At 45.7% G+C, this 25,932-nt stretch overlaps 1 protein-coding gene across 2 annotated transcripts in view; it reads left to right on the top strand.

Annotated features, from left to right (window-relative positions):
- Tmod2 (tropomodulin 2) overlaps positions 1 to 25,926 on the top strand; it is a 40,466-nt gene extending 14,540 nt beyond the window's left edge. For both annotated transcript variants that reach the window (XM_050125981.1, XM_050125991.1), the window contains exons 2-10: positions 854 to 1,046; positions 3,741 to 3,897; positions 6,278 to 6,400; positions 10,860 to 10,946; positions 12,533 to 12,663; positions 16,058 to 16,165; positions 20,562 to 20,705; positions 22,291 to 22,435; positions 24,894 to 25,926. In XM_050125981.1, coding sequence (XP_049981938.1) covers positions 921 to 1,046; positions 3,741 to 3,897; positions 6,278 to 6,400; positions 10,860 to 10,946; positions 12,533 to 12,663; positions 16,058 to 16,165; positions 20,562 to 20,705; positions 22,291 to 22,435; positions 24,894 to 24,928 — 1,056 coding nt within the window. In that variant the 5' untranslated portion in view covers positions 854 to 920 and the 3' untranslated portion in view covers positions 24,929 to 25,926. The remainder of the gene's footprint in view (positions 1 to 853; positions 1,047 to 3,740; positions 3,898 to 6,277; positions 6,401 to 10,859; positions 10,947 to 12,532; positions 12,664 to 16,057; positions 16,166 to 20,561; positions 20,706 to 22,290; positions 22,436 to 24,893) is intronic.
- Positions 25,927 to 25,932: the final 6 nt, after the last annotated feature.

Genomic DNA, 25,932 nt, shown 5'->3' with positions numbered 1-25,932 from the left:
TCCCTCCCCCTCCCCCAATCAAGTCCCCCTCTCTCATCAGCCCAAAGAGCCATCAGGGTTCCCTGCCCTGTGGGAAGTCCAAGGACCACCCACCTCCATCCAGGTCTAGTAAGGTGAGCATCCAAACTGCCTAGGCTCCCACAAAGCCAGTACGTGCAGTCGGATCAAAAATCCATTGCCATTGTTCTTGAGTTCTCAGTAGTCCTCATTGTCCGCTATGTTCAGCAAGACCGGTTTTATCCCAGGCTTTTTCAGACCCAGGCCAGCTGGCCTCGGTGAGTTCCCGATAGAACATCCCCATTGTCTCAGTGTGTGGGTGCACCCCTCGCGGTCCTGAGTTCCTTGCTCGTGCTCTCTCTCCTTCTTCTCCTGATTTGGACCTTGAGATTTCAGTCCGGTGCTCCAATGTGTGTCTCTGTCTCTGTCTCCTTGGTATCTTTTTTTTAAAAGATGTATTTATTTATTATATATAGTGTTCTGCCTGCATGTATGCCTGTAGGCCAGAAGAGGGCACCAGATCTCACTCCAGATGGTTGTGAGCCACCATATGGTTACTGGGAATTGAACTCAGGACCTCTGAAAAGCAGTCAGAACTGTTAACCTCTGAGCCACCTCCCAGCCCCCCAACGGTGGTATCTTGCAGGCTTCCTTACAGGGCTACCCTAAAGGGAAAACATAGTTGAAATAATGCTGTGTGTGAAAATACTGCGGGCTGTACCCTGCCCTGCAATTGAAGGCAATGCTGCCCTCCAGATGAATTGTCTTTGCAGTGGAATCCATGGCCAGTGTAGCACAATCCATTACTAATCTTGCAGTTTACAGCAAGGAGATGACTGTGTTGCTCTTTTAACAGTGGTAGTGTGAAGTCCCGGGAAGCTGGCCCACTTCCAAGTGCACGAGAAAGGTGGACCTGCGAAGCCATGGCGCTCCCCTTCCAGAAGGAGCTGGAGAAATACAAGAACATCGATGAGGATGAGCTTCTTGGCAAGCTCTCAGAGGAGGAGCTGAAACAGTTGGAAAATGTTCTGGATGACCTAGATCCCGAGGTTGGTGGCATGGAACTGGAGTGGGGTGCTTAAGAAAGCATGGGAGAAGGGAGGCAGGCTCTCCTTCAGCCATCTCCGAAGTGCCTGCAGCCCCCCTGTAGAATTCTGGGTTCTTCCCCATTGCTGCTGATGCTCTTTTACAGGTTCAGGACCAGGGTCACTACAGTGAGAAATGACAGGTGCGTTTCTCAAAAACTAGTTCATAGAGGCTGAAAAGTGTTTCCCATTGGGAAAGAACAGTCTGATTTAGTGTAGGACTAAACTGAGTATTTTCCAGGTGTCAGATCCTTTGCTGGGCCCAAGAGTCCTTGGGGGAAATTGTATTAAATCCTTTTCATAATTGGAAGGCACACGTACAAGGGTGACCCACACAGATCCCACACTGGTAAATGTCCCAGGTGCTGTTGAAAACACCTCTGTAGTGTAGTTTCCTTTGGTTTTATTTTTTTAATCATTGTTTTAGTTTTGTGAGATAGGGTCTCATGTCTTCCAGGCTGTCCTGGAATATTATATATTATATAGCTGAGGATGACCTTACACTTCTGATCTTCCTGCCTCCACCTCCCATGTGCTGGGATTACACACATTTCAGCCTGTTAGGGCTTTAACCCAGACATTTATGAAAGTGAAGCAAATTCTCCACCAACTAAACTACAGCCCCAGACTCTTTTGCTTGTCGACACTGGGTCTTGTAGCCTAGGTGGGCTGCAAACTCACTGCTTAGCTGAGGATTACGATGACCTGAATCCCTGCTGTCTTTGTCTCCCAACCTCGCAAGTGTTAGAATTACAGGCATGAGCCACCATACTAGTCAAACTTGGTATTTATTTATTTATTTATTTATTTATTTATTTATTTATTTTGGTTTTTTGAAACAGTTTTTCTCTGTAGCTTTGGGGCCTGTCCTGGAACTAGCTCTTGTAGACCAGGCTAGCCTCAAACTCACAGAGATCCACCTGCCTCTGCCTCCCGAGTGCTGGGATTAAAGGAGAGCACTACCACCACCCAGCCCAGACTTTTGTTTTTTTAAAAGCAGGTCTCACTATGTACTCTTGTTTGGCCTGAAACTCACTATGTAGGCCAGGCTAGTCTCAAACTCATAGATATTTACCCTCCTCTGCCTCTAAAGTGCTGGGATTAAATATATGTAATACTACAGCCAGCCCAGAGTTAATATTTATTTATTTATTGTGTGTGTGTAAGATGGAGTCTCACTGTGTAGCTAAGGCTGGCCTGGAACATGGTATATAGCCTAAGCTGACCTCCTATGTGTTGACTGTAAGCCTGCAATACCATGCCTGACTTTATATCATATTTTTCTCTTCTTGCTTTTTTGAGACAGGGTCTCCAATAGCAGGGACTGGTCTCACACTCATTATGTATGCAAGAATAACCTTGAATTTCTGATTATTCTACCTCTACCTTCAAAGTATTGGGATTGCATGTGCTACCACAACTGGTATTATTTTGTTCAAATACACAAATAACTTGAAATTCTTTGACAGTGTGTAGATGATTATCTTTATAACACTAAGTAAATTTGGGAAGGTTTTTAATATTTTTATCAGTTCTTAAAAAGCTCAATATCTCATTTTAGTGTTTCTTTAGCAAGTATTTTCTTCAGCCCTGATGACATTATCTTAAACTTGAAATTGGAGGCATCCAAAATAGTGACTTAACTCTAAAGATGTAAGTAAATAAAGCTATTTATCTGACATCCTGCTGTACCAGGTACTTGGAACATTTAATTTTTTTGTTTAAGTATAATATTTTTATACATATAAGGAAGGAACTTGGGGCTTAATCAGAGCAGGTGGTCATAATGCCACAATGTCTGTCATCCCAGCAATTGGGAGGCTGAGGAAAATTGTGAGCTTGGTTCAAGCCTGAGCAACATAGTGAGTTCTAAGTCAGCATGGGCTACAAAGTGAGATCTTGACTTAATAACCGGAAATAAAGCCAGGTATAGTGACACGCTCCTTTAATCCCAATACTTGAGAGGTAGAGGCACACATATTTCTGAGCATTCAAAGCTAGCCTGGTCTACATAGTGAGTTCCAGGACAGCCAGTGCTATGTGGTGAGACTTTATCAGGCAAAAAAAGAAAAGAAAAACAAAAAACCGAGAACAAAAGCTGAGCATGTTGATACATGTCCTTCATCCCAGCACTCAGGAAGCAGAGGCAGGGGGATCAGGAGTCAAGGCCAGCCTCAGTCACATAATGAGTGTGAGACTGTGTCTCAAAAAAGACAAGTAAATGAATCTTACTCGGGCAAATATCGACATACACCATAGTATTTCCTTATCTCTCAGCTACGTCTGGAGGAAACAGTTTAGAAGTGAGTGTGTGTAGTCCTCCAGACTCCTGATTTAGGAACTCTTGTGTGCATACCTGACCAAACCTAATCATGATGGACACAGAAAGACCTTCTCCCTCCACATTCTAGAAGGCAGCTGCAGAAGGTCCAGAGGCTGCCGCTCCTGTCACTATGTTCCTTGAGCTGGTTGGCTTTCCTCCCTTAGCAAAGGAGGTCAGAATAACATGTCCCTAGAACCATCCTAGAGACCCCAGCCCTCAGCCAGTATAGGTGCCCCCACCACCACTTTTCCACGTACAGCAAGTCCAAAAGAGTAAAGAAATAGCAAACTTGGTCCAGCACGTGTCTTCCCTTCCTCTTGTATCTGTCTTGTCAGAGTGCAATGCTACCGGCTGGATTCCGACAGAAAGACCAGACCCAGAAAGCAGCCACTGGCCCATTTGACCGAGAGCACCTCCTCATGTACTTGGAGAAGGAGGCGTTGGAACAGAAGGACAGGGAGGACTTTGTGCCCTTCACAGGAGAAAAGAAAGGTAAGGGCAGCAGACTGCACCTCTTGGGACAAGGTGCCCTTAACATACTATAGGGCATCAACCAAAGGAGCTGACCTGAGAAGAGGAAATAAGCCTTCAAAGTACACATGGGATTGCAGAAGACTGTGGCTGGTAGATGCAGCACCCAGAGTGAACCCTAAGGTAGATCACAGCTCACGGGTGATGACGGTGGGGCTTTATGGGTTCATTGGTTGTCACACATGCGCCCACTATAGTGTGGGATGTTAGTGGGGAGGTCAGTGGGGGGGGGGTGATATATGAGAATTTTCTGATTAATTTGGATATGAACCTAAAGCTCTTCTCAAAATTAAAGTTTATTAGTTTAAAAGGAAAAAAAAGCATGGCCGGATATGTGATGAATTAAATGAATACATGGGATGTAATGGTTCTGAAACTAATTTTGTCAAAAAAATATTTCAAAGTCTCAAGATAAAGAAAATGTAAAGCAGCACCCTACCCGAAATAGAGGCACAGGCAATGGTGTGTTTCCCTCAGCCTTTTGGGTCTCGGCTGCAGGAATCTCGGCAAGGTCTTTCTGCTCTGTCTAGAGGGCTTCTAGCCTGACTCCCTAACTTCATGCTGTGATGACAAGCCCATCTGTCATCCATTCATCCTGCACTGCTATCCCCAGTACAGAACTCTATGGCAGACCCTGGACCCACAGGTATATAAGTCCTTGTTCTGCCCTCAAATGCTTGTCATCTAGTAAAAGAAACAGCGGGATGTAGCTGGGAAGGCTGTGAGGAGCAAGCCCAAGCTAGAACCTCTCCCCCTCTTCCCTCTTCTCTCCTCCTCTCTTTCCCTCCGCTTCCCTCCATTCCCTTGCCTTCCCTTCCCTGTCCCCCCTTGTCCCTTCCCTCCCCACCTCTCCTGCCTAAACAGACTTAATTCCTTCTGTTCCTGACTTCATCTCCCTCCAATGCTGGAACTTCAGGCATGCTTCCTACATAATGTCCCAACTTCCTGCTGCAACCTCAGCATGGGTCTAGCCTCCACTAGCTCTTGGCTACCGTTCTCCTTTCCTTGCTAAGTCTCAGCCTGTGTCATTGCTCATGTTCCCAGATTTGTCCAACTCAAGGTAATTTTCTCATCAGCTCTTTTCTCTGACCCATATCCCCATTATGTTTTAAAAAAAAAAAAAAACCATGAAGCTCTCAGCTTAAATGCTAGGGTCTCAGATTCCCCTGAGCCCTCTCTGTATTCACCCCTCTTGCTAACCATGGCCTCTGGGCATTGCTTTCACAGCTCTGTGACCATGTTCATCACTTTGTTGTGTACTTTGGCAGTTGTGTGGTCTCAGTATCAGTTTGAGAACCTGCAGTAGAGCCGGGTGACCTGGTGGAGGTACCCCTTCCTCTGAGCTCCGGTGAAGGGAGGCGGTCTTTAAGCCTGTACTCAGTGGCAAGGAAAGCAGAGCACTGAGCATGAGCCATCCCTGTCGCCCCTCTGTGCTGTACACGTCTGATGATACTGAGAAGGAAATTAAGAACGTAGAGCTGATCAGTGATGAGTCAGGTAAACAGCCATGGGTTACTATGGAGTATGAGATGTTTCTATGGTAACACAGTTGCTGTTGGACTTACCAGATGGTGACAAGCTTAAATGAAATTACAAAAAAATCTTCAATAAAATCCCATCATGTGTTAGATAATAACAGAATACTAAGGGGAATGCTTTTATCATTTCTTCTCTGAGGAGAGGAGTGGCTTTGGCAAATTACCCCGGATCCAGGTTCATCTGGAGGAGGCTTGTGACGAAGGAAGGCTAGAGCTTTCTGAGTTTAAAGGATACAACACGGCCGCACCCTGTAGCTTGGGAGATGGCTGGTGGAGCAGTGACTCTGTCCTGCTCTGACAAAAGCACGTAAGGAATGATGGGTCTGTTTAGGCTCACAGCTCCAGAGTGCAGCCCACTGTGGCAGGGCGGGCAGGACAGCAGAAGCCCAAGACGGAGGCTGGCTCGCTTCACATCCACGGGCAGGAGTCCGAGAGACGGATGCTGATGCTCAGTGTGAATTCTCCTTTCCCAGGATCCCAGCCTATGGACTGGAGCCACCCACATCCAGGGTGGGTCTTCCCAATTAGCCCAGTCTAGAAACTCCCTCGTAAACGTGCCTGGAGCCTTGCCTTCCCTAGACCCTGTCAAGTTGACGATACTATCGCCATTAGAAAGAAGCTTAATTGCAGAAACGAGTGTAGCCCAGGAGAGCCCAGTGAGGTATCAGGACCAGGGACCTCAAAAGATAAAACAGCTCAGCGATACGTGTCTTTCATGCCAACGGTGCATCTTCTCTTCAGTCTGGCGCCTTACCCATAAGGCAGTGTAGCACAGTCATCTTTGTTTTCATTCTGATTTAAAGGGAGAGTGTTTATCCCCAAAGAAAAGCCTGTAGAAGCTCCGAAAGAAGAAAAAGTGACTCTGGACCCAGAGCTGGAAGAAGCCTTGGCCAGCGCCTCTGACACTGAACTCTACGATCTTGCAGGTTAGTTCTCAGGCTGGCTGGTGATCTTCAGGCATGCACTCACTCCCCTGGTGCAAACCTCAGTGCTGGTAGCGGATGAGTGGGTAGCAGCAGCCGGTTTTATTGAGACTGGATCCTGTGGCTGAGCGAGCCATGTTTTAACCCATCCTGTTGTTCAGATGATGCCTATCCTAAAAAAAAAACTCCTGTGATAAATAGAAAGAGAGCAGATATGGAATAGTATTGAGAGCTTGAAAAAAATAAAATTGCAAGCTAGGTATGGCGACCTGTGCCTGAAATGGTAACACTAGTGCTCTAAAGGCTGAGACAGGAAGATTATTGTAGTTTGAGCCCAGGATGGGCTACATAGAAATTAAAAATGATGAAATAATATCCCCATATGCTTTCCCAGGAACTTCCACATTAAAATGAATTTGTGGGATTGACACATTTTATGGTCACATTTCTTTTTGTTCAGTGTTTTTTTTTTTTTTGAAAAAGTATTGCTCTGTGTAGCCCTGACTCTCCTGGAACTTGCTCTATAGACCAAACTGGCCTCAAACTCAGGGATCCGCCTGCCTCTGCCTCCTGAGTGCCAGAATTAAATGTGTGCGCCACCACCTTTTGTAGCCTTTTGGTCACATTTCTATGGTGTTCTTGGTCTCCCTCAGAATTGCCATTATGAGCTGATTTGTGCCAGGAGGTCGGTCATCTAGCCTTCTAGTTTCCTTAACAAACCGAAACAAGACGATGATAACAGGGTTGTTATTTTAACTGATTTTACATGCAGATCGCCTCAGTTACTTTCCTATTGCCGTGGAAACATCATGACCAAGGCAGCTTCTAAAGGAAAGTGTTTCCTTGAGCTTTTGGTTTCAGAAGGTTAGAGTCTATAGCGGGGAAGCAAAGGCATGTTCAGCAGGAGCAACTGAATACTCACATCTGGACCCAAAAGCAGGAAGCAGAGAGTCTACACACTGGGAACATGTTTTTTGAAACCTCAAAGCCTACCCCAGTACGCACCTTTTCTGACAAGGCCACACCTCCTAATCCTTCCCAAACAGTTCCACCAACTCAGGACCAAGTAGTCAAACATAGGAGTCCATGGTGACCGTTAGCATTCAGACTACCAGGTAGACAAAACAAGCTCAAAAAGAAATGAAAAGCAAGCCTCTCCCCAGATTAAGTCCTTTCTCAAAACAAAACAAAAATCCAGTGTGGTGTGTATGGGTGAGCAACATAGTTCCTTTCTAGAGTAGCATGGGCTACAGAGTGAGACCGTGACTTTAAGAGAAAATGAGAGCTAGGTGTGGTGTGTGTTCTTAATCCCAATGCTCAGGAAGTGGAGGCAGGAGGATGAAGAGTCACAGCTAATCTCAGTATGTGCCTTGTCGTTCAGAGGACGGCTTTTCGGAGCTGCTTCCCTCTTTCTCCCTTATGTGGGTTCAAACTCAGGCCATCCAGCTGCATTGTAGGGTAGCAAGTGCCTTAACTTGTAGCCCAAAGCCCTGCCTGACTCTACGTCCCCAGCATGGGGATCACAGGTGCACGCCCCCACACCTGATATGCTCCTGTTTATTACAGAAGTTCTGGGATTTTAAGCCAAGTCCTTGTGCTTTCAAGTGAAGTTGCTTATCAGTTTAGCTGCTACCCAATCCCAGAATGCTGACTCTTATTCCCCTAGAAGACGTATGTAGAAATCTCTTTCCTGCTCTGCCTTATTCTAGTGTGGCTGCCGTCTCTACACATTTCCATCCATCTCTGATGATATCAGTAGGTGACATCAGGTTTACATGTCCATAATCTGTCAGAGGTCTCTGGAGCATGTGAGTCACCCGCTGAGGAAGGCATTTTGCAGTGACTGGGCATCTTGGGCCTGTGGTAACTGTGGAGAGATCCTTCCATAGCTACTGCTTTTCCCAAGGGTTGTCTCGCAGGCTTTACTGGAATTGCCCAAAGAAAGAATGCAGGGTGGGACTTGAATCTCAGGAAACACCTGAGAAAGGAGAAAGAAAAAGCCATCATTCTGAAGATGCCTGAGCCTGGAATCCACGTCATATATCCAGGGAGATAACGCAAATAGAAACGGCTTTGTTTCTCCTGACTCAGCCTCCCCCGCCCCCCCCCATCAGACACTCCCTAAGAACTCAGTGGCAAGCCTTCTCTGGGGATGGAAAACATGCAGCCTTTTCTCTCGGGTGGATCTTTCTAGAAGACTGAAAACAGCCTGTGAGTGGAAGGAAGGCCCTGCGGGAGAGATGAGCAGGGTGGAAGCATTGCCTGTGCCGGTGTGGAAGGCGGGGCAATGGCTCTTCTTTTTCTCCTTTCTTCCCCTCATGGGGTGGAGCCGGGCACATTCAGAGCAAGGATTCTCTTTTCAGTGAATCCACTCAGGAGACATGCTCACAGAAAGCTCTGAGTGAGCCATTAATCACGTTAACAGTCAGTTGGGGTTAATGAGGAGGCAGACTCGGTGGGCATTCAGTGACTTCCCAGATCACACAGTTAGGGTGTGGCAGTCAGGGTCCAAACTCTGTGTGCTCCAGCCTCCCCGATAACTCCATGATCGTTGTTGTTCTGTTTGCAGTGCAAAGGATTGAACCCACCCAAGGCCCTGGGCATGCGAGACAGGTGCTCTACCACTGAGCTATAGCCCCAGCCCTTGTTTTTTCATAACAGGGTCTCACTGTGTAGTGTAGGCTTTCTAGGCTGACCTCGAATCTTGAACTCTCTGTATAGCCCCACACTGACCTAGAATCCTTTCACATCTCAAATGTGATATGTGTATTCACACTCCTGCCTCTAACCCCTGTTCTTACTGGCTTAACCACTGGCGCTTCTCTCTACCATGTTAACTGACTCCCTTCAAAAGTGTAGCTTATAGTGGGTCCCAGTCAGGTCTCAGGCTTGTGCCTGTGATTTCACTAGAAGGGAAATCGGTTTCAACCTGCCCAGCACCACCCTGCCCACAGTGTGACTCCCTGAATGCCGGCCTCCCTCCCGGTGTCAGTTCCAGTGTAGCACGGGGGACTGAGGACCTTCTTATGCTCAGCTGACCTTTTGTTCCTGATAACCCTCCTCTTCTTTCCCGAAGGCAGAGAAAGGACAACAATCTTTCTGCTTCTGCCTCTGGAGCCAGGGGAGGGGGCAGCACAAATCTGCACACGTTAGATCTTTAAAATCATTAAACATAGCCAGGCTTGTTGGTCCAGTGTTGATCTCAACGCTCAACACTCAGGAGGCGGAAGCAGGAGGACTGCTGCCAGGGCACGGCCAGCCTGGTCTGTGTGATGAGTCCCAGGCTAGACTGGGTTACATAGTGAGACTTCAAACAAAACAAAATCCTTAGTTGAATCCCACCTTGGTTTTTTATTTATTTATTTATTTATTTATTTATTTATTAAAGATTTCTGTCTCTTCCCCACCGCCGCCTCCCATTTCCCTCCCCCTCCCCCACCAAGTCCCCCTCCCTCGTCAGCCCAAAGAGCAATCAGGGTTCCCTGCCCTGTTGGGAAGTCCAAGGACCACCCACCTCCGTCCAGGTCTAGTAAGGAATCCCACCTTGTTTTAACTTACAGATAAGAAAACTAAATGGAGGTGGGTATGGTGGTACCTACCCATAATCACAGCATTTGGGAACGGAGGCAGGAGGATCACATTGGGTTTGAGGACAGCCTAGCCTACACGTAAGTTCCAGGTTATCCAGGGCAATAAGGCAGGAGCCTGGAAACAAAATAACAACAAAAACAAAAACCAAAATTGGCAAAATATTAAGTCTTCTTAACTAAGGGAACATTCTAATCTTATTTTGTTACGACAAAATGCCCAGATTAAAAGCAGCTCAGTGGGGGGGGGGGGCGGAAGAATTTATTTGACTTACTTTTCCAGGGTACAGTCCATCACTGAGGGGAAGGTGAGCCCCTAGTCACACGACAGCCACAGTCAGGAGCAGAGAGAACTAAATACATAGACTCCGCTGCTTCTGTGCAGCTGGCTTTCTTCTCTCTTACACAGTTCAGGGCCCAGCCTTTGAAGTGGTACGGCTCACAGTGGCCTAGATCTTTCTACATCACTGATCAAAACAACCCCCGTAGACTTGACCAGCAGCCAGTGTAACTGCAATAATTCCTTATTAAGACTCTTTCCAGATGACTCTAGGTTGTGTCAGATTAACAGTTAAGACTAGCCAGAATAGGGGCCTAGCAATGTTTCAGTGGTTGGAAGATGTGGCTGCAGAGTGGGTTCTCAGATCCCAGAGGATCCTGCACCTTTAAACACACAGAGGCAGGTAGAGATGCTGATGGTCTTGGGAGATTTTAGCAGTAACTTTATTGAATGCTGTACACACACCACACAGGAAAGGGAACCTGGGAGACTTTGTGCTTTATCAAGAATTGTTCTTCAAGGTGCAAGTTAACGTGTGGCCATCCTGATGTGCATTCCAAAACTTAGTGCTTGTTTTTGTTGCCTGTGTTTTCAGCTGTCCTTGGAGTCCACAATTTGCTCAACAATCCGAAGTTTGATGAAGAAACGACCAATGGCAAAGGCCACAAGGGGCCTGTAAGGAGTAAGTTGATGAGGAATCTGGGAACTTGGGAAGCTTCAGGGCCTCTGTCTGGTGCCTATAGGAGGGAGATCCATTGCTTCTAGAAGGAATCATTGGGCTCTGAGCAGTCAAACCCAGTGGGGAAGCTGATGGTGGGCGCTCGGCCTGGCAGTGTGGCTAGGGCCATAGAACACACATTTTGTGGCAGGCAGGTTGTCCAGGAAGGGGGGAAGGGATCCCAGTAAGTTTGAAGAGTCGACTCAGAATGCAAATAGAGTTTCATGTTCCAAAGGAACATGTTTTAATCAGTGAGGGAAGCTTGACTACGTTCCCTTTTTCATTCCAGTGTATTTTTGTCTTGATAATGGATGCTGGCCGTCGGACTCCAAATACCTACTTTCCCCAGAAAGCATGAAGGATACCTTGGCCTTTAATCCCAGTACTCAGTAGGCGGGGGCAGGCAGATCTCTGAGTTTGAGGCCAGCCTGGACTACAGATTGAGTGTCAGGATAGTCAGGGCTACACACAGAGAAGCCCTGTCTTAGGGTAAGATGGGGAAGCTCTCTGTACATTAGAATATTAATCCTTTGTATGTTATATGCATTCTAAATATTTTCTGATAAATTGGTGTGTGTCATTGTTTGGTTTTTGTTTGTTTTGAGACAGCCCTGAAATTCACTGTGCAGGCTGGCCTCAAATTCCTGATCTTCCTGCCTCAGTTTCCCAAATTCTAGCATTACAGGCATGTCCTGGCTATATTTGGCTCAAGTAATTTATTTATTTGTCACTTATTTTTATGAGTATAGGTGTTTTGTTTACACACACACACACACACACACACACATGCACACGTATATTCGTTGCCTAGGGAAGTCAGAAGAGGGTTTCAGATCCCTGGAACTGGACTTGCTGAAGTCTGTGAACCACCGTGTGGGTGATGGGTACTGAACTCTAGCCCTCGGCAAGAGCAGCAAGTGCTCTTAACTGCTGAGCCATCTCCAGCCCCCAATAATTGCTTTTCACGTGTTTTTCATCCTTCTTTTCCATTCCTTGGTTTTTCCATGCCTTTCCCAAAGCTAAAGCTGCAAAATGGAGATGGAGGAGAGCAGTGATGAGGAAGCCAGAGGGGAATTAACATTTGGGAGCTGGGGATAGACATGTAGTTCAGTAGTAGAACATTTGCTTTGAGCTGGTCCTGGGTTCAAGTCTAAGCATCACACAGAATTTTGAAAAAGGATTTGGGGAATGAAGAGACTCATCGTGGTACCCACTTTTGCATCTCAGAGCCTGTGGTCTGGTGAAGATGGTGTGGGGAGGTCCATGTGGTGCATCAGTAACTGCAGCGGATGCCTTGAGGGTTGAGATTGCTCCAGGGCCTTCTGTAGTGTCAGCCACTGAGTCCCCTCAGGGGGCTGAAAAGCATCTTCCTTGCAGACTTGCCCAGAGAAGTACCACTGTTCCTGCTCAGTAAGAATCAGCCTTCTATATATCATTGATATTGGAATCTTAGACTCCACATGAAAGAATGTCGCTTTCTAGCAAAGTCATTGCTATTTTGATAGAGGGCCTTTTCCACTATCTTTTATAAATTGAAACTTGTGTTGTAGATGTTGTCAAAGGTGAAAAAGCCAAACCAGTATTTGAGGAGCCACCGAACCCCACAAATGTGGAAGCAAGTCTGCAGCAGATGAAGGCCAACGACCCCAACCTGCAAGAGGTCAACCTCAACAACATCAAGGTACATCACTGCCGTAACCTCTTGGCTTCTCCTGGCAGCACAGGGCTGGCTGGAGATGGTCGACTGCCTGCTCTTACACTGCCTTTCAGTCCTTCCAAGTCACTGACTTCAGACAGAGTAACCCAGTCAAAAGGCATGGGTCTACAAGAAGAATGATTTCTAGAACCTGCTCAAGAGAATCATAGTACCTGGACCAAATAAGCACATCGTGTCTGCTGCTGAGCAACAAATTCAACTTTTTATTTTCAGTGCTAGGAGTCAAACCCAAGGCTTCATATGTATGCTACAGCCACTTAGATATCCCCAGCCCCTTTCCGTAGTTTCAAATGTCAGGCATGCAAGAATCATTTAGAAGGGTCGTTGGCACGGGCACTCACATGAGACCACAGTGAAGCTGCCAGTCCAGGCTAAAGTTATCAAAGGATTCGTTTGTAAGATGGCACACCCATGTGGCTGTGGGCAAGGGACCTCACTTTCCCACTATGCGGGCCTCTCCTTAGGGCTACTTGAGTGTCCTCACACAACCACATCTGATTTTCCCCAAAGAAAGTGACCCCAGAGTGAAAGAGAGCAAGAGGCCAGACCGTGCTAAAGACTCAGTGGCTAGAATCAATTGCATCTCTTGCAGAGTACCTACCTTCAGCTCCCTGCATATACATCAAGTGCCTTACAACCACCATAACTCCAGATGCAGGGGATCTAACACTGCTGGCCTCTGTGGGTCCATATACTTAAATGTACACACACACACACACACACACACACACACACACACACGACTAAAACTTTTTTTTAAATAGCAAGAAACATATAACAGTGTTTTCCACGACCTGGTGTCTGAAGTCACAGACAGTCATTGTCATTTTCGTCTTATTCTTTTCGGTGATAAGTCTTGCTGTTGCCACTCTAGATGGCAGTGTGAACCTGGGAGGGTGGAGCCTAAACATGAGCCGCACTAAAGTCTCATGCAATAGCCAACTTTATTCAGAGCGTAAGACAATTTATACTTTGAGGGTTAAGAGTCACCTGAGTAAAATGTACAATCACAAGGACAAGCCACATGTGGCAAAAATATCAGTTTTTTTTTCTATAGGGGCATATAAACAAATCACAGTAGCCAGTTGTGATGAGTCACCTGGAGTAAACTCCCGCCTATGCCCTCCATCTGGGAGGGGCGCGAAAGCACATTCCGAGAACCCCCCATCCCTTGGAGGAGCAGAGATTACAAGGCTCTTGTCTTGTTTGCTTAGCGTTTTCTCGCAGTCTAGTTAGAAACCTAGTCACACAGCTTCATTCATGGACCATGTTTGAGATCAGCTGCTATAGAAGGAAGGAGAGATGGGGAGTGGGGAGGAGCCTGAACAAATACGGATTGCCTAAGGCCTGTTATATTCATTCTCTTCTGTTGATTGGTTGGCTGGTTGGCTAGTTTGAGACAATGTTTCACTGTGATGCCAAGACTAACCTTAAACTCTTTAAACTTACTGTGTAACCCAGGCTGATCTCAAATTCTCCATCCTCCTGCCTCTACCTCCCTAAAGATGGTATTCCAGACATGTACCACCAACCTGGCTTGTTTTGTTCATTTTTATTGGCCTGATCCCTATCATCTAATACTGCTTCTAAGGAGTTATTTTTAACTGTGTATAGATGTCTGTATGTGGGTGTGTGCACATAGTGAAGTCGCCTGTGAAGGCCAGAAGGGAGCATTGGATCCCCTGGAGCTGGGATTACAGGCAGTTGTGAGCCACCCAACATGGATGCTGGGAACTGAACTCAGGTCCTCTGCAAGAACAGCGAGTGCTCTTCTTGCCCACTGACCCATCTCTCCAGCCCCAGTAATTCTGTCTTTATGGAGTGTACACTGTGTTATATCCTTGGCTATCCCTCATCTCAGTAATCTTCAGTGAGACTTGGAGAGATGAAGCTGCCACAGTCACTCAGCTTGTTCATAATGCAGCCAGGTGCGTGTCTGTTGCTGCCCCTTGCTGCCTGCTGCATACTTCAGCATTGTTCAGTCCTTGCTCTGTGATCTGTGTGCAGGCACACATCCATATATGCCTGCGAAACACTCATAAAGTACACTTAATAAATCTAAAAAAAAAAAAAGGAAAGGAAATGGATTACAAACAAATGTGGTTGCTCACAGCGTTTATCCAAAGAATCCACTTCCAACATAGCATGCCCATGTTGTAGGCAAGAGGCCTCACTTTGTAGAGATGCCACCTTGTCGGAGTAGAAGCAGGGGAATTGCCATGAGTTCAAGGGAGCTTTGACCACATAGTGAAATTGAGGACAGACTGAAGCCAGCCTGGGTTCCAGGAGACCCAGTTAGGATCCATTCTGTCTTTACTGGCAAAAGTTACGGTAGGAGAAAAACGCTAACCAGATGTTGGCAGCATGATGTGGTAAGCCCCAAAATGTTACGGAATTGTAGGACAGGAAAAGTTTTGAGTTGCCTAGGAGAACTCATAAACAAAAGAGGAAGTAATTCAGCCGAGTCTTCAGAGATGAGTAGGCAATTAGAGGGAAAGGCAGCAGGAGTTTTCGGGCCAAGGAGAAAAGCATATCTAAGGGTATGTATATGAGAGACCTCAGTTGTTAACCTATCCTAGATGAAAAGACGAAAAACTCTTTTGAGTTACATTCCTTACTGAACACTAGGGGGCGCTACTCACCCAGAATTGCTTAGCACACTTGGGCGAACTTTGAGAGAGGATCTGAAATCAGCCATCTAAATAAAGGTGATAGTTTTAACCCAGGCTTTTTCAGACCCAGGCCAGCTGGCCTTGGTGAGTTCCCGATAGAACATCCCCATTGTCTCAGTGTGTGGGTGCACCCCTCGCTGTCCTGAGTTCCTTGCTCGTGCTCTCTCTCCTTCTGCTCCTCATTTGGACCTTGAGATTTCAGTCCGGTGCTCCAATGTGGGTCTCTGTCTCTGTCTCCTTTCATCGGCAATGGGTTTTTGATCCTACTGCACCTATTGGTTTTGTGGGAGCCTAGGCAGTTTGGATGCTCACCTTACTAGACCTGGATGGAGGTGTGTGGTCCTCGGACTTCCCACAGGGCAGAGAACCCTGATTGCTCTTTGGGCTGACGAGGGAGGGGGACTTTATTGGGAGAGGGGGAGGGAAAGGGGAGGCGGCGGTGGGGAAGAGACAGAAATCATAAATAAATAAATAAATAAATAAATAAATAAATAAATAAGAAAAAATAAAATAAAAATAATAAAGGTGATAGTTAAAGTTACAGGGGTCTTGCTGACAGTGGAGCCCAGAGCACATGCTTAGCACATGTGAGACTCTGGGTCCAATCAAAAATGGAAAAACTATTTTCCAGCAGAGGGTGAGTGGCCGTGAGTGGTCTGTAACTAGCCCTGTCTTCTGTGCTGTAGAACATTCCAATCCCAACCCTGAAGGAATTTGCCAAGGCTCTGGAGACCAACACCCATGTGAAGAAGTTCAGCCTGGCTGCAACCCGCAGCAATGACCCCGTGGCCCTTGTAAGTAAGACTTGAAACACAATATGAAGTCATTTGCTGGAGACTCTATTTTTAGTTTGTTTTTTTTTTCTTATTGTTTAAAATTAGCCAGCTTTGTGCTTAGTTGTCCTGAGAGAGGGTCTGCTATGTGGCCTGGGTTTCAACTCACTATGTATCTTGGATTGGCATTGAATTCCCCGGAATCCTTCTGCCTCAGCTTGCCTATACTGAGATTTTCGGCATGAAATCGCCATCTCTGGCTCTCAGAGATTCTTTTGAACTTATTTTATCAATTGAAAGTCTTCGATCTGGTCAACTAAGTCTAACGAACTTCCAGTTCTGAGGCCCAGGCTCAGGGCCTGTGCGCTGCAGGCATATTGAATTAACTGGATTCTTGTCAGCGCCGCACATTCCAAAAAAGAAACGAGACAAGCATCTTGGCATTTGGCTAAATAAATATTTAGAGTTTTTCTGTGTTGAGGAAAAACCATTCTGCAACTTTTGCTTCTGCAGTAGCTTTCTGTAGCAGGCATTGGATGTTATGGCCCCAAAAGCCCACTTGAGCTTGGCACATATGAAAAAAAAATGCTGGAATGTCTTTTATCTTAATCTTTATTGCATTAATTTTCCAAGCATACTATAAACATCCAAAATACTGACCCATTTTGTTTGACATTCGGTTAATTAACATATGGGAAGGAACATAACCAAACTCCTAGCCCTTGTATGCATTGTGTGCATCCATCCAAGCAGGGAAGCTTTTGCCCAAAGAAATGCTGGTGTTGCCAGCCCCTCACTGCTGTTCCTTTTGTCTGCGTTCCTGATCGCTCAGCTTTGCATGCATTGCCTCACCCAGTCATCGCTGTAGAGCTCAAATATGTGCTGTTGTTAGTTCCCACTGCAACAAAAGAGAGGGTAGATTATCCCAGGTATAGCAAGGAATGACAGAGCCGAGAGTCACCACCAGGTCTTCCTGGCTCCTCTCTGCTACGTTTACACACACAGTCCTGTTGGGGACACATGGGCGACAAATTGTTATGGATAGGGGTTCTGGGGATCAGCCTGAGAGTCTAACTAGAAAAACGAAGTTGTCCCGACGTGATGATGGCTCGGCAGTTACAAGTGCTTGCGGCTTTTCCAGAGGACCTGCACTGATTCAAAGTACCCACTTCAGACAACTCACAAGCCCTTGTGACTCTAGGGGATCTGGCATCCTCGGGTACCTCATGCATGTGGTGCACAGACATGCTTCTGGGCCAAACACTCATATGCATAAAATAAAAATAAATGTTAAAAAATATAAATGTAGAGAGAGAGATGTGTAGGTGTATAGGTATAATTTAGAACGATACTGACGGTTCCCATATTCTTTTATTCATATTTCATCTTTGAAATCCACAGTGTAGATTTCAAACATTTATAGCACATCCGTTCAAGCTAGCAATTTTGCAAAGGGTTAGTAGTTGTACTTCTTGTGGCTACATTTGCTCAGCAGAGAAGCTATGTATTCTGGTTTCTGTTAGATTTAAAAGACTAAAAGACTTATTTTAATTTTTAATTAAATTGTGTGTGAGAGAGAAAGAGAGAGAGAGATCGAGAAGTCCAGAGGAGGGTATCTGGACTCTTGAGCTAGAGTTAGTGGTGGCTGTAAGCAGCCTGCTGTGGGTGCTGGGAACTGAACTTGGGTCCTCACCAAGAGCAGCATGTCCTCCGAACTGCTGAGCCATCTTTCCAGCCCCAGGAAAGTATGTTTTTGTATAATCCCATAAAGTACAGAAAGCAAATCTCTTTTTTGAGACATGTACTTCTACTCTATTTATATAACATTTAAGAAATCATGTCTATGTTTCCCTGACATTGTCATCCCATCGCATGAAATAGATGCTCAGATATTTGCTGAACTGAATTGAACTTGGGTATAATAACTCCAAGTTATGTTTGGCTGTGCGTGCTCCATTTGGTTCAGTTGGAGAAAAAGTATTTTCTCAAGTTTAAGATAAAGGATAAAACAGCATGATCTCGGCTGCCTGCCAGGAGGTTCTGCAAGTTTTTGTAAAGAACTAATTGCTCTGGCATTTTATTATTCTGGAACTGAAAGTTAATGCCAAAGCTTGGTGTGTCCTGTAGGGAAAGACTTTCCAAACTCCCCTCTCGTGCTCTGATTAAAATGCAGACGTTTAATTTTAAGACCAAGTAGTAGGCTGGGTGTGGTGGTGCGAGCCTCTAATCCAATCATTTGGGAAGGAGCGGCAGGCAGATCTCTGAGTTCAAGGCCACCCAGGTCAACAGAATAAATTCTAGGACAGCCAGAGTTACACAGGGAAACCCTGTCTAGATAAATCAAAATCAAAACACAGAGAGAGAGAGAGAGAGAGAGAGAGAGAGAGAGAGAGAGAGAGAGAGAGAGAATGAGAGAGAATTGAATAAGTGAGAGAGAGAGAGAGAGAGAGAGAGAGAGAATGAGAGAGAATTGAATAAGTGTACCTTACATTGCATGAGTATATACCACGCCATTCCATTAGCTCATATCCCTGGGCTTCCAGTTCAAACAACTGTCAGTCCACAGGATTTTGTCCTGTCCTGGTGATTCTCAGCTCAGGAGCTGCCTTTCTCCCAGGACACACTGGCAGCGGTGGCAGGAGATGGTTGGGGTTGTTGTGTTGAGGACAGTACCACTGGTCTTAGGTCTCAGAAGCCGGAGAGGCTGTTAACCAGCCTGCAGCTCATAGGACACCCATGGCAAAGAATTCTCCAGCCCGGATCTTAGCCATGCCAAGGTTGAGAAACTCCACTTCATGTGGCATTCTGTCTCGGTTCTTCCCGTCCTAGCTGCCATTAAGATAATTAAAAGAGTGTAGAACTCCCTTAGTCTACTCCCTAGAAGCAATCACTGTTAGCAATTTGTTTTTCATCCTTCTACTTGTTGCCTTTATGACTCTAATTAAGTGGCTGCCAATCAGCTCTTTACTCACTGGAGGAGCAGAAGGCCAGCCCACAGCCTTAGAGGTCCTGACTCAGTTCATCTGGGTGCGGCCAAAAATACTTCAGTGTATATATTTCAATTCGTTTAGATGTTATCTATATATGTGTGTGCCTCTGCGCATCTGCATGTATGTATCTATCTAAGTGTAAACACACATGAGTGTGGGTACCCATGGAGGGCAGAAGAGGGCATTGGATGCCTTGGAGCTGGACTTAGAGGTGTTTGTGAGCCTCTCAATGCTGGGATCTGGACATGTTTTCATGATTGAGTAGCAAGTGCTCTGAACCATCTTTCCATATATATAAATTATATGCATATTTTAAATTTTTTCTTTGTACTGAAACACTTTAAACAAGTATTAAAATGTATTCATTTAGAGGCTGGAGAGATGGCTCAGAGCTTAAGAGCACTGGCTGCTCTTCCAGAGGTCCTGCTTTCAACTCCCAGCAACCACGTGGTGGCTCACAGCCATCTATAATGAGATCTGGTGCCCTCTTCTGGAGTGCAGTCATACATGCAGGCAAAACACTGTAAAATACATAGATAGATGATAGATAGATAGATAGATAGATAGATAGATAGATAGATAGATAGATAGATAGAAAATAAACAAACAAATAAATAAATGTGTTCCTTTAATGAGTATGTAGTCTCAGCTCTTGACACAGGAAGATCAGCACTTTATGTCCAACCTCAATTATACAGCAAGATCAAGGCCAGCCCAGACTACCTGAGAGTCTGTCTTCACACACACACACAGAGAGAGAGAGAGAGAGAGAGAGACAGAGAGAGAGACAGAGACAGAGAGAGAGAGAGAGAGAGAGAGACTGGGGAGAACTCGGTGTTTAAGAGAACTGGCTGCTCTTCCAGAGGTTTTTTTCCCAGCACCCACATGGTGCTCTCGGCTGTCTGTAACTCTAACTCCAGTTTCAGGTGATGCAACACCCTCTTTTGGTCTCCACTGACTCAAGCACACACATGGTACACAGACTTACATGTAGACAAACACACATACATATAAAAATAAACAATTAAAAATGAGAGAAAACATAGACTCACACACACCGTGTGGGTGCTGGGAATCAAATCCAGGTCCTCCAGAGGAGCAGCCAGCTCTCGTAACCACTGAGGCAGGGTTTCCCTGTGTAGCCATGGCTGTCCTGGAATTCACTCTGTAGACCAGACTGATCTCGAACTCACAGAGATCTGCCTGTCTTTGCCTTCAAAGTGCTGGGATTAAAGGTGTGCACTGCCACCACCTGGAGTTATTTTAATTTTGAGTTGCAGCTCTAAATTTTAATTTTTCTTGGAGATGAAAATATGACTTAACAAAGGTTTTCTTTAAGTTCTATGAAACTAATTATTTTTATTCAAGAGAGAGATGTTCATAAAGCCAATCATTAGAAACCCTAACAACTGTTTCTGGACACTCAGGCTTTTGCAGATATGCTGAAAGTCAACAAGACCTTAAAAAGTCTAAACGTAGAATCCAATTTCATCACGGGAACTGGAATCCTGGCCCTGGTAGAAGCCCTGCGGGAGAATGACACCTTGACAGAGATCAAGATTGACAACCAGGTACAGAAGAGGGAGGGGGGGGCAAAGCTAGCTTGCATCTTAGACAGTGGGCGGGGGGGGGGCACGGAGGGAGACCCATAGGGAGTGGGCTGAAGCTCAAAGCTCTGTGTGGACTTGATGGGGTCTTCCGGCTGTCCTACAAATCTTAACAGCTTCTGGCCCATGAAAGGAGCATATATTCTCTCTGTCTCTGTCTCTGTCTCTCTGTCTCTGTGTGTGTGTGTGTGTGTGTGTGTATGTGTGTGTGTGTGTGCCCCATCCAGAGGACAGCCTCAACTTCTCAGCAGTCCAGCAGACCCACAGAGAGCCAGCTACCCTTGCCCTAAACTAGCCAGGCAGCAGGGGCATGCCAGCTCTCTTATTTATTCTCTTACGCTGTGGTCTGAGCCAAAGCCCAGTGTTGCCCCAGCCTTGACATTGCCTCTTACGGAGACTGTGCTCAGGAAGGAAGTGGCGGAGCCCTGCCCAGAAACTGAAACTTGGTCTTGTTTAGAGGCCATCGATCAATGATCTTTAACTTATTTTATTATTATTTTTAATGGTGTGTGTGCCAGAGGCCAGAGGTCAAAGAATCTGACTCTAGGGTTACAGGAGGTCGAGAGCTGCCCAGTGTCGGTGCTGGGGATCAAATACAGGTCCTCTGGAAGAACAGCAGGTGCTCCCAATGGCTGAGCCATCTCTCCAGCCTAGATCTTTAATTGATTTGGGATATGGATTCCAGGATAGTATATTCAGTATTTGAGTTGATGGCTGTCAGACTTTCCCACTACTTAAGAAACATCCCTGCTTTGATTCCATTAGCACTGCGCGACTTGGAAGCCCAAATATTAGTTTTGCTTCGACTCACTCAGGAATTGTCTTCTCTTTGTTTTGGAGACAGTCCCGACGGTGAGCACAGGCTAGACTTGAGCTTCGTGCCCCAGTCTCCTGAGTACTGTAATAAAGTCGTACACCCAGTTTATCTTCAGAATGGATTTCTTGTTTGCTGTTGGGATTTTTGTTGCTGTTGCTTTGGTTTTGGTTTTGTTTGATTGTTTTTGCTTATGTTTATGTTCATGTGCATGTGAGTGTGGTACATGTGGAAGCCAGAGGTTGATGTCAGGTGTCTTCTTCTTGTCACATCCCACCATAGATTTAGATTGTGTGACAGGGTCTCCCACTGAACCTGGAGCTCGCTGATTGGCTGGACTGGTTGACCAGTGACCTCTGGGATTTACCTATCTCTGCACACCCAGCTATGGAGTTACAGGTTCATGCATCATGTCTGACTTTATAACATGGGTCTGGGGATCCAAAATTCAGATCCCCATGCTTGCACGGAAGCACGTTTCCCACTGAGCCATCTCCCCAGCCTGATTTCTTGTTTTTGTTTGTTTGGTTGGTTAGTTTTATTTTTCATTTTCGAGTTATCAGCCGATTGGGCTGTCTGCATTTTGTTTCTACATGGAAACTACATGGAAGGGATGTCTCTGGTGGCTTTCTCCCTTTGAACCTTGTTGTGGAGGTGGCCATGTAGTCTTCCCCTGTAACTGTTTCCTTTCCCTTCCTATTTATCCCATGTTTATGTCTGTGCATCCACATCCAGAGGCAGCAGCTGGGAACCGCTGTGGAGATGGAGATAGCCCAGATGCTGGAGGAGAACTCAAGGATCCTCAAGTTCGGGTACCAGTTTACCAAGCAAGGGCCACGGACAAGAGTGGCAGCTGCCATCACAAAAAATAATGACCTGGGTAAGGCAGATGTGGCAGTAGGAAGAGCTCTGGTAGCATCTCAGACGCCATGTCCCTGGGCTCGGCGGTCGTGGTCATCCTCTGCTCTGTGGGGTGTTTACACTTCAACACAACATTCTTTTAGAGCTGTTTCTCTAGCTTAGCTCTTACCTGGTTTCTTTGTCTCTCTTCCCTTTCCCTCCCCTCCCCTCCTCTCCCTTCCCCTCCCCTCCCCTCCTCTCCCTTCCCCTGGCCTCCTCTACACTCTTCTCTTCCTTCCAAGCTGATGGTACTCTGTAACTGGAGGTTTCTTTCCTGGCCCGCCAGTTCCCAAATAACCATTCATAGGCATACATTAATTATAAAACTTTGACCAGTGGCTCAGGCTTCTTACTAGATAGCTCCTACATTTAAATTTACCCATTTCGCCGGGCGGTGGTGGCGCACGCCTTTAATCCCAGCACTCGGGAGGCAGAGGCAGGCGGATCTCTGTGAGTTCAAGGCCAGCCTGGTCTACAAGAGCTAGTTCCAGGACAGGAAAAAAAAATCTGTCTCGAAAAATCCAAAAAAAAAATTACCCATTTCTATTAATCTGTGTATTGCCACGTGGCCGTGGCATTACCAGTTTGCTGGCATCTTGCTTCTCCAGTGGCTACCCTGCCTGGTTCTATTCTGCCTGGCCATTGGCCAAATCAGCTTTATTAACCAATGTACACACGTTGGCACGTTTTTTTCAATACTCAGGCCTAAGTGTGGGGACATGAATGCCTCTGTATTTTACATGTGAAGTACTCTCACAGAGCCACATTACACGGGTTAAACTCTCACAGAGCTTTTCAGTACACATCAGTACTCTCTCTGTTCTGACACAGGGCATGGCAGTCCCAGGTTCCTTATGTGTCTGACTTCTGATGACATGGTTTTTTCAATACTCAGAAAGAAAGCATGTTAGGTTTGTATCTGAACAGTCCAGAAAACAAAAGAAAAGTAGGCAAAGCGAGGCTCTGGAAGTACTGACAACAGATCCCATGCCCAGGAACAGCCATTGTAGGTAGCAGCTTTCCTACAGCTTGGGCTACTGAAGATAGAGGGTTAGAGGGGATCTCAGGCAGCATACCAGTTGGCTAAATCCAGGAAGCTTCCAGAAGCCCCTTGCTATGAACCAAAAGGGTCTGCAGCTCAGGAAGTGCAGAAAAGAGAAGAAAGGGGTTGTGCAAACCAGGAATGTGTCAAGTTTGATGGTGTGTACCTGTAATTCCAACATTTGGGAGGCTAATGCAGGAAAGTCCTGATTAAAGACCAACTTGGGCTACACGATAAGACCATATCAGAGGAGGGAAGAGAAGGATAGAATCAGGCAGTTTTTAAAAGATGTATTATTTTATGAGCATGAATGTTTAGATTGCATGTATGTCTGTGTAACATGTATGTGTCTGGTATCCTTGGAGGTCACAAGGAGCTCCATTCTCCTGGAGCTGGGGTTACGGCCAGTTGTGAGCAGCTATGTGGGTGCTAGGAATTGAATCCAGGTTATCCAAAAGAACAAATACCCTTAACCACCTAGTTGTCTCTTCAGCCACCAAATGAGGCCATCTTGACAAAATATCTTTGGTCCTAAGTACTGGTTTAAAGGAACCTCAATCTCTGGTTTTGCCTGCTGTCTAAACCATAAATTTTTTTGAAGACCAATATTTAGGATTTGCTTGTTTATTTCTTTGAAGACAGAACCATGTTGTATAGCCCAGGCTGGCTTCCATTCTTGATTCTCCTGCCTCAGCCTCAGAATAGTATGACTTCAGGTGCACTCCTCCACTGCATCGGAAACTTAGGAGCTTTTAATCAAGAAGAGATTTAGGGAATCTGAGCTTCTCTTTACAGAAGCCTGGTCTCCCAGTCATACTCAGAGGTCATGGGTGAGGCTGTGTTCACCTGAGGACTTTGCCAGTCAGTGACAGAGCTGCACAGAAGTCAAGGAGATGCCCTGTGTATAATCCCCATGAAATACTTAGCAGTTCACTGCTCTGTGGTCTCTCCTGGACTGCCTGCTCCATAGACAGACAGAGACGTTCCCATCTACCACACAGACATAGCTTGACTTAAATTTAAATTCTTCCTTATACTAGATTGCCTTGCCATTCCATTTATCTCTGTGGTTCATTTCATTCAATGTTGAAGTTTAAGATGGTTCATCCCCTTGGCATAGAGTTTTGCGGGGTGAATATCTTCTCCATCTGTGGTTCTCAACCTGGGGGTCAGAGATCCTGCCTATCAGATCCTTACATATTTGCATATTCATAAGAGTAGCAAAATCACAGTTCTGAAGTAACAGTGACATCATTTTATTGTGTTCCACAACACAGGAAACTGTATTAAAGGGTCGCAGCCTTAGGAAGGTTGAGAACCACTGCTCTAGAATGATTTCAAACAATATCCTTTTCTTCTAATGTCTTTTTTAATTTTTTCTTTCTCTCTTACCTAGTTCGCAAGAAGAGAGTTGAAGGAGACCGGAGGTAAACCTCCACCACGCAGCCATCTGAAACACGGACAAAAACTCATCCTCTTCTTCATGGGACTACTCTATCTAAGGCTGTTCGTTTCCGTTAATCATCTGTCATAATCCTAACGGTTACTCTTTCTTAGCACTACTTATTTATGTGAAAATGTGTGTAGTGGTTTGACTTGCTCCTGGACACACCTGGAAGCGTGCACAAACAGGATGACACGGATCTCAGACAGTGACGGCGCTGGAGATGATTTTAACCACTTTCATATTGTCTTGCTTTCTTACATGAACGTGTTTTTAATCGTGGAAAGGGGCTTAGCGTGTGTTTGTAGTTGATTGCAGTAGAGGCCTATCTCTGTTTACATGCATCACTTTGAGTTAGGCTGAGTACATGGGAAGTGTGCTGCTGACCACATCAGAAGTTAGTATTGCCAATCTTTCACAAACTCTCCGTTAATTCCAGAAAGCTGTCGCCGCGTGCACATGCCCGGATGATTGATCGTCAGTGGGATCCTCCTAAGGCAGCACTTTAACCTAGCATTATCAAATTAACTGTTTATTATCCCATGAGTATGCTGATAATTCGCACACTTTATCATGATTAAACATGAATTAAACATTTGTGTAGGTGGGTGGCACTAGGAATTGTACCCAGGGCCTTGTGTATGTTAGATAAGCACTCTACCCCTGAGCTGTATCTCCAACCCAAATTATATTTAATAGACAGTTACTTACAAAGCCATTGAAAGGCTTTCCGGGTATAATAGAAAATTTTAAATTTTACTAAAAGAAAATTTCAAAATAGCACATTCCTAAATAAAACAATAATAATGGCATCTTATGGGCTAGAGTGACGGCTCAGCAGTTAAGAGTGCTTGCTACTTTCCCAGGGGACCAGAGTACAGTTCCCAGCCCCTATGTCAAGTACCTAACAGTGGCCATCCATCTTCAGGGGAGTTTGATGCCTCCAGCCTCTGAGGGCATACCCAAACATACATGCATAACCCATACATAT

This window comes from Alexandromys fortis, unplaced genomic scaffold (genome assembly GCF_014885135.2).
Source record: "Alexandromys fortis isolate MF-2015 unplaced genomic scaffold, M_Fortis_MF-2015_v1.1 scaffold_22, whole genome shotgun sequence".
Lineage (NCBI taxonomy): Eukaryota > Metazoa > Chordata > Mammalia > Rodentia > Cricetidae > Alexandromys > Alexandromys fortis.
Note: the sequence above shows the minus strand (reverse complement) of the source record. Positions and strands in the feature narration are given on the sequence as shown.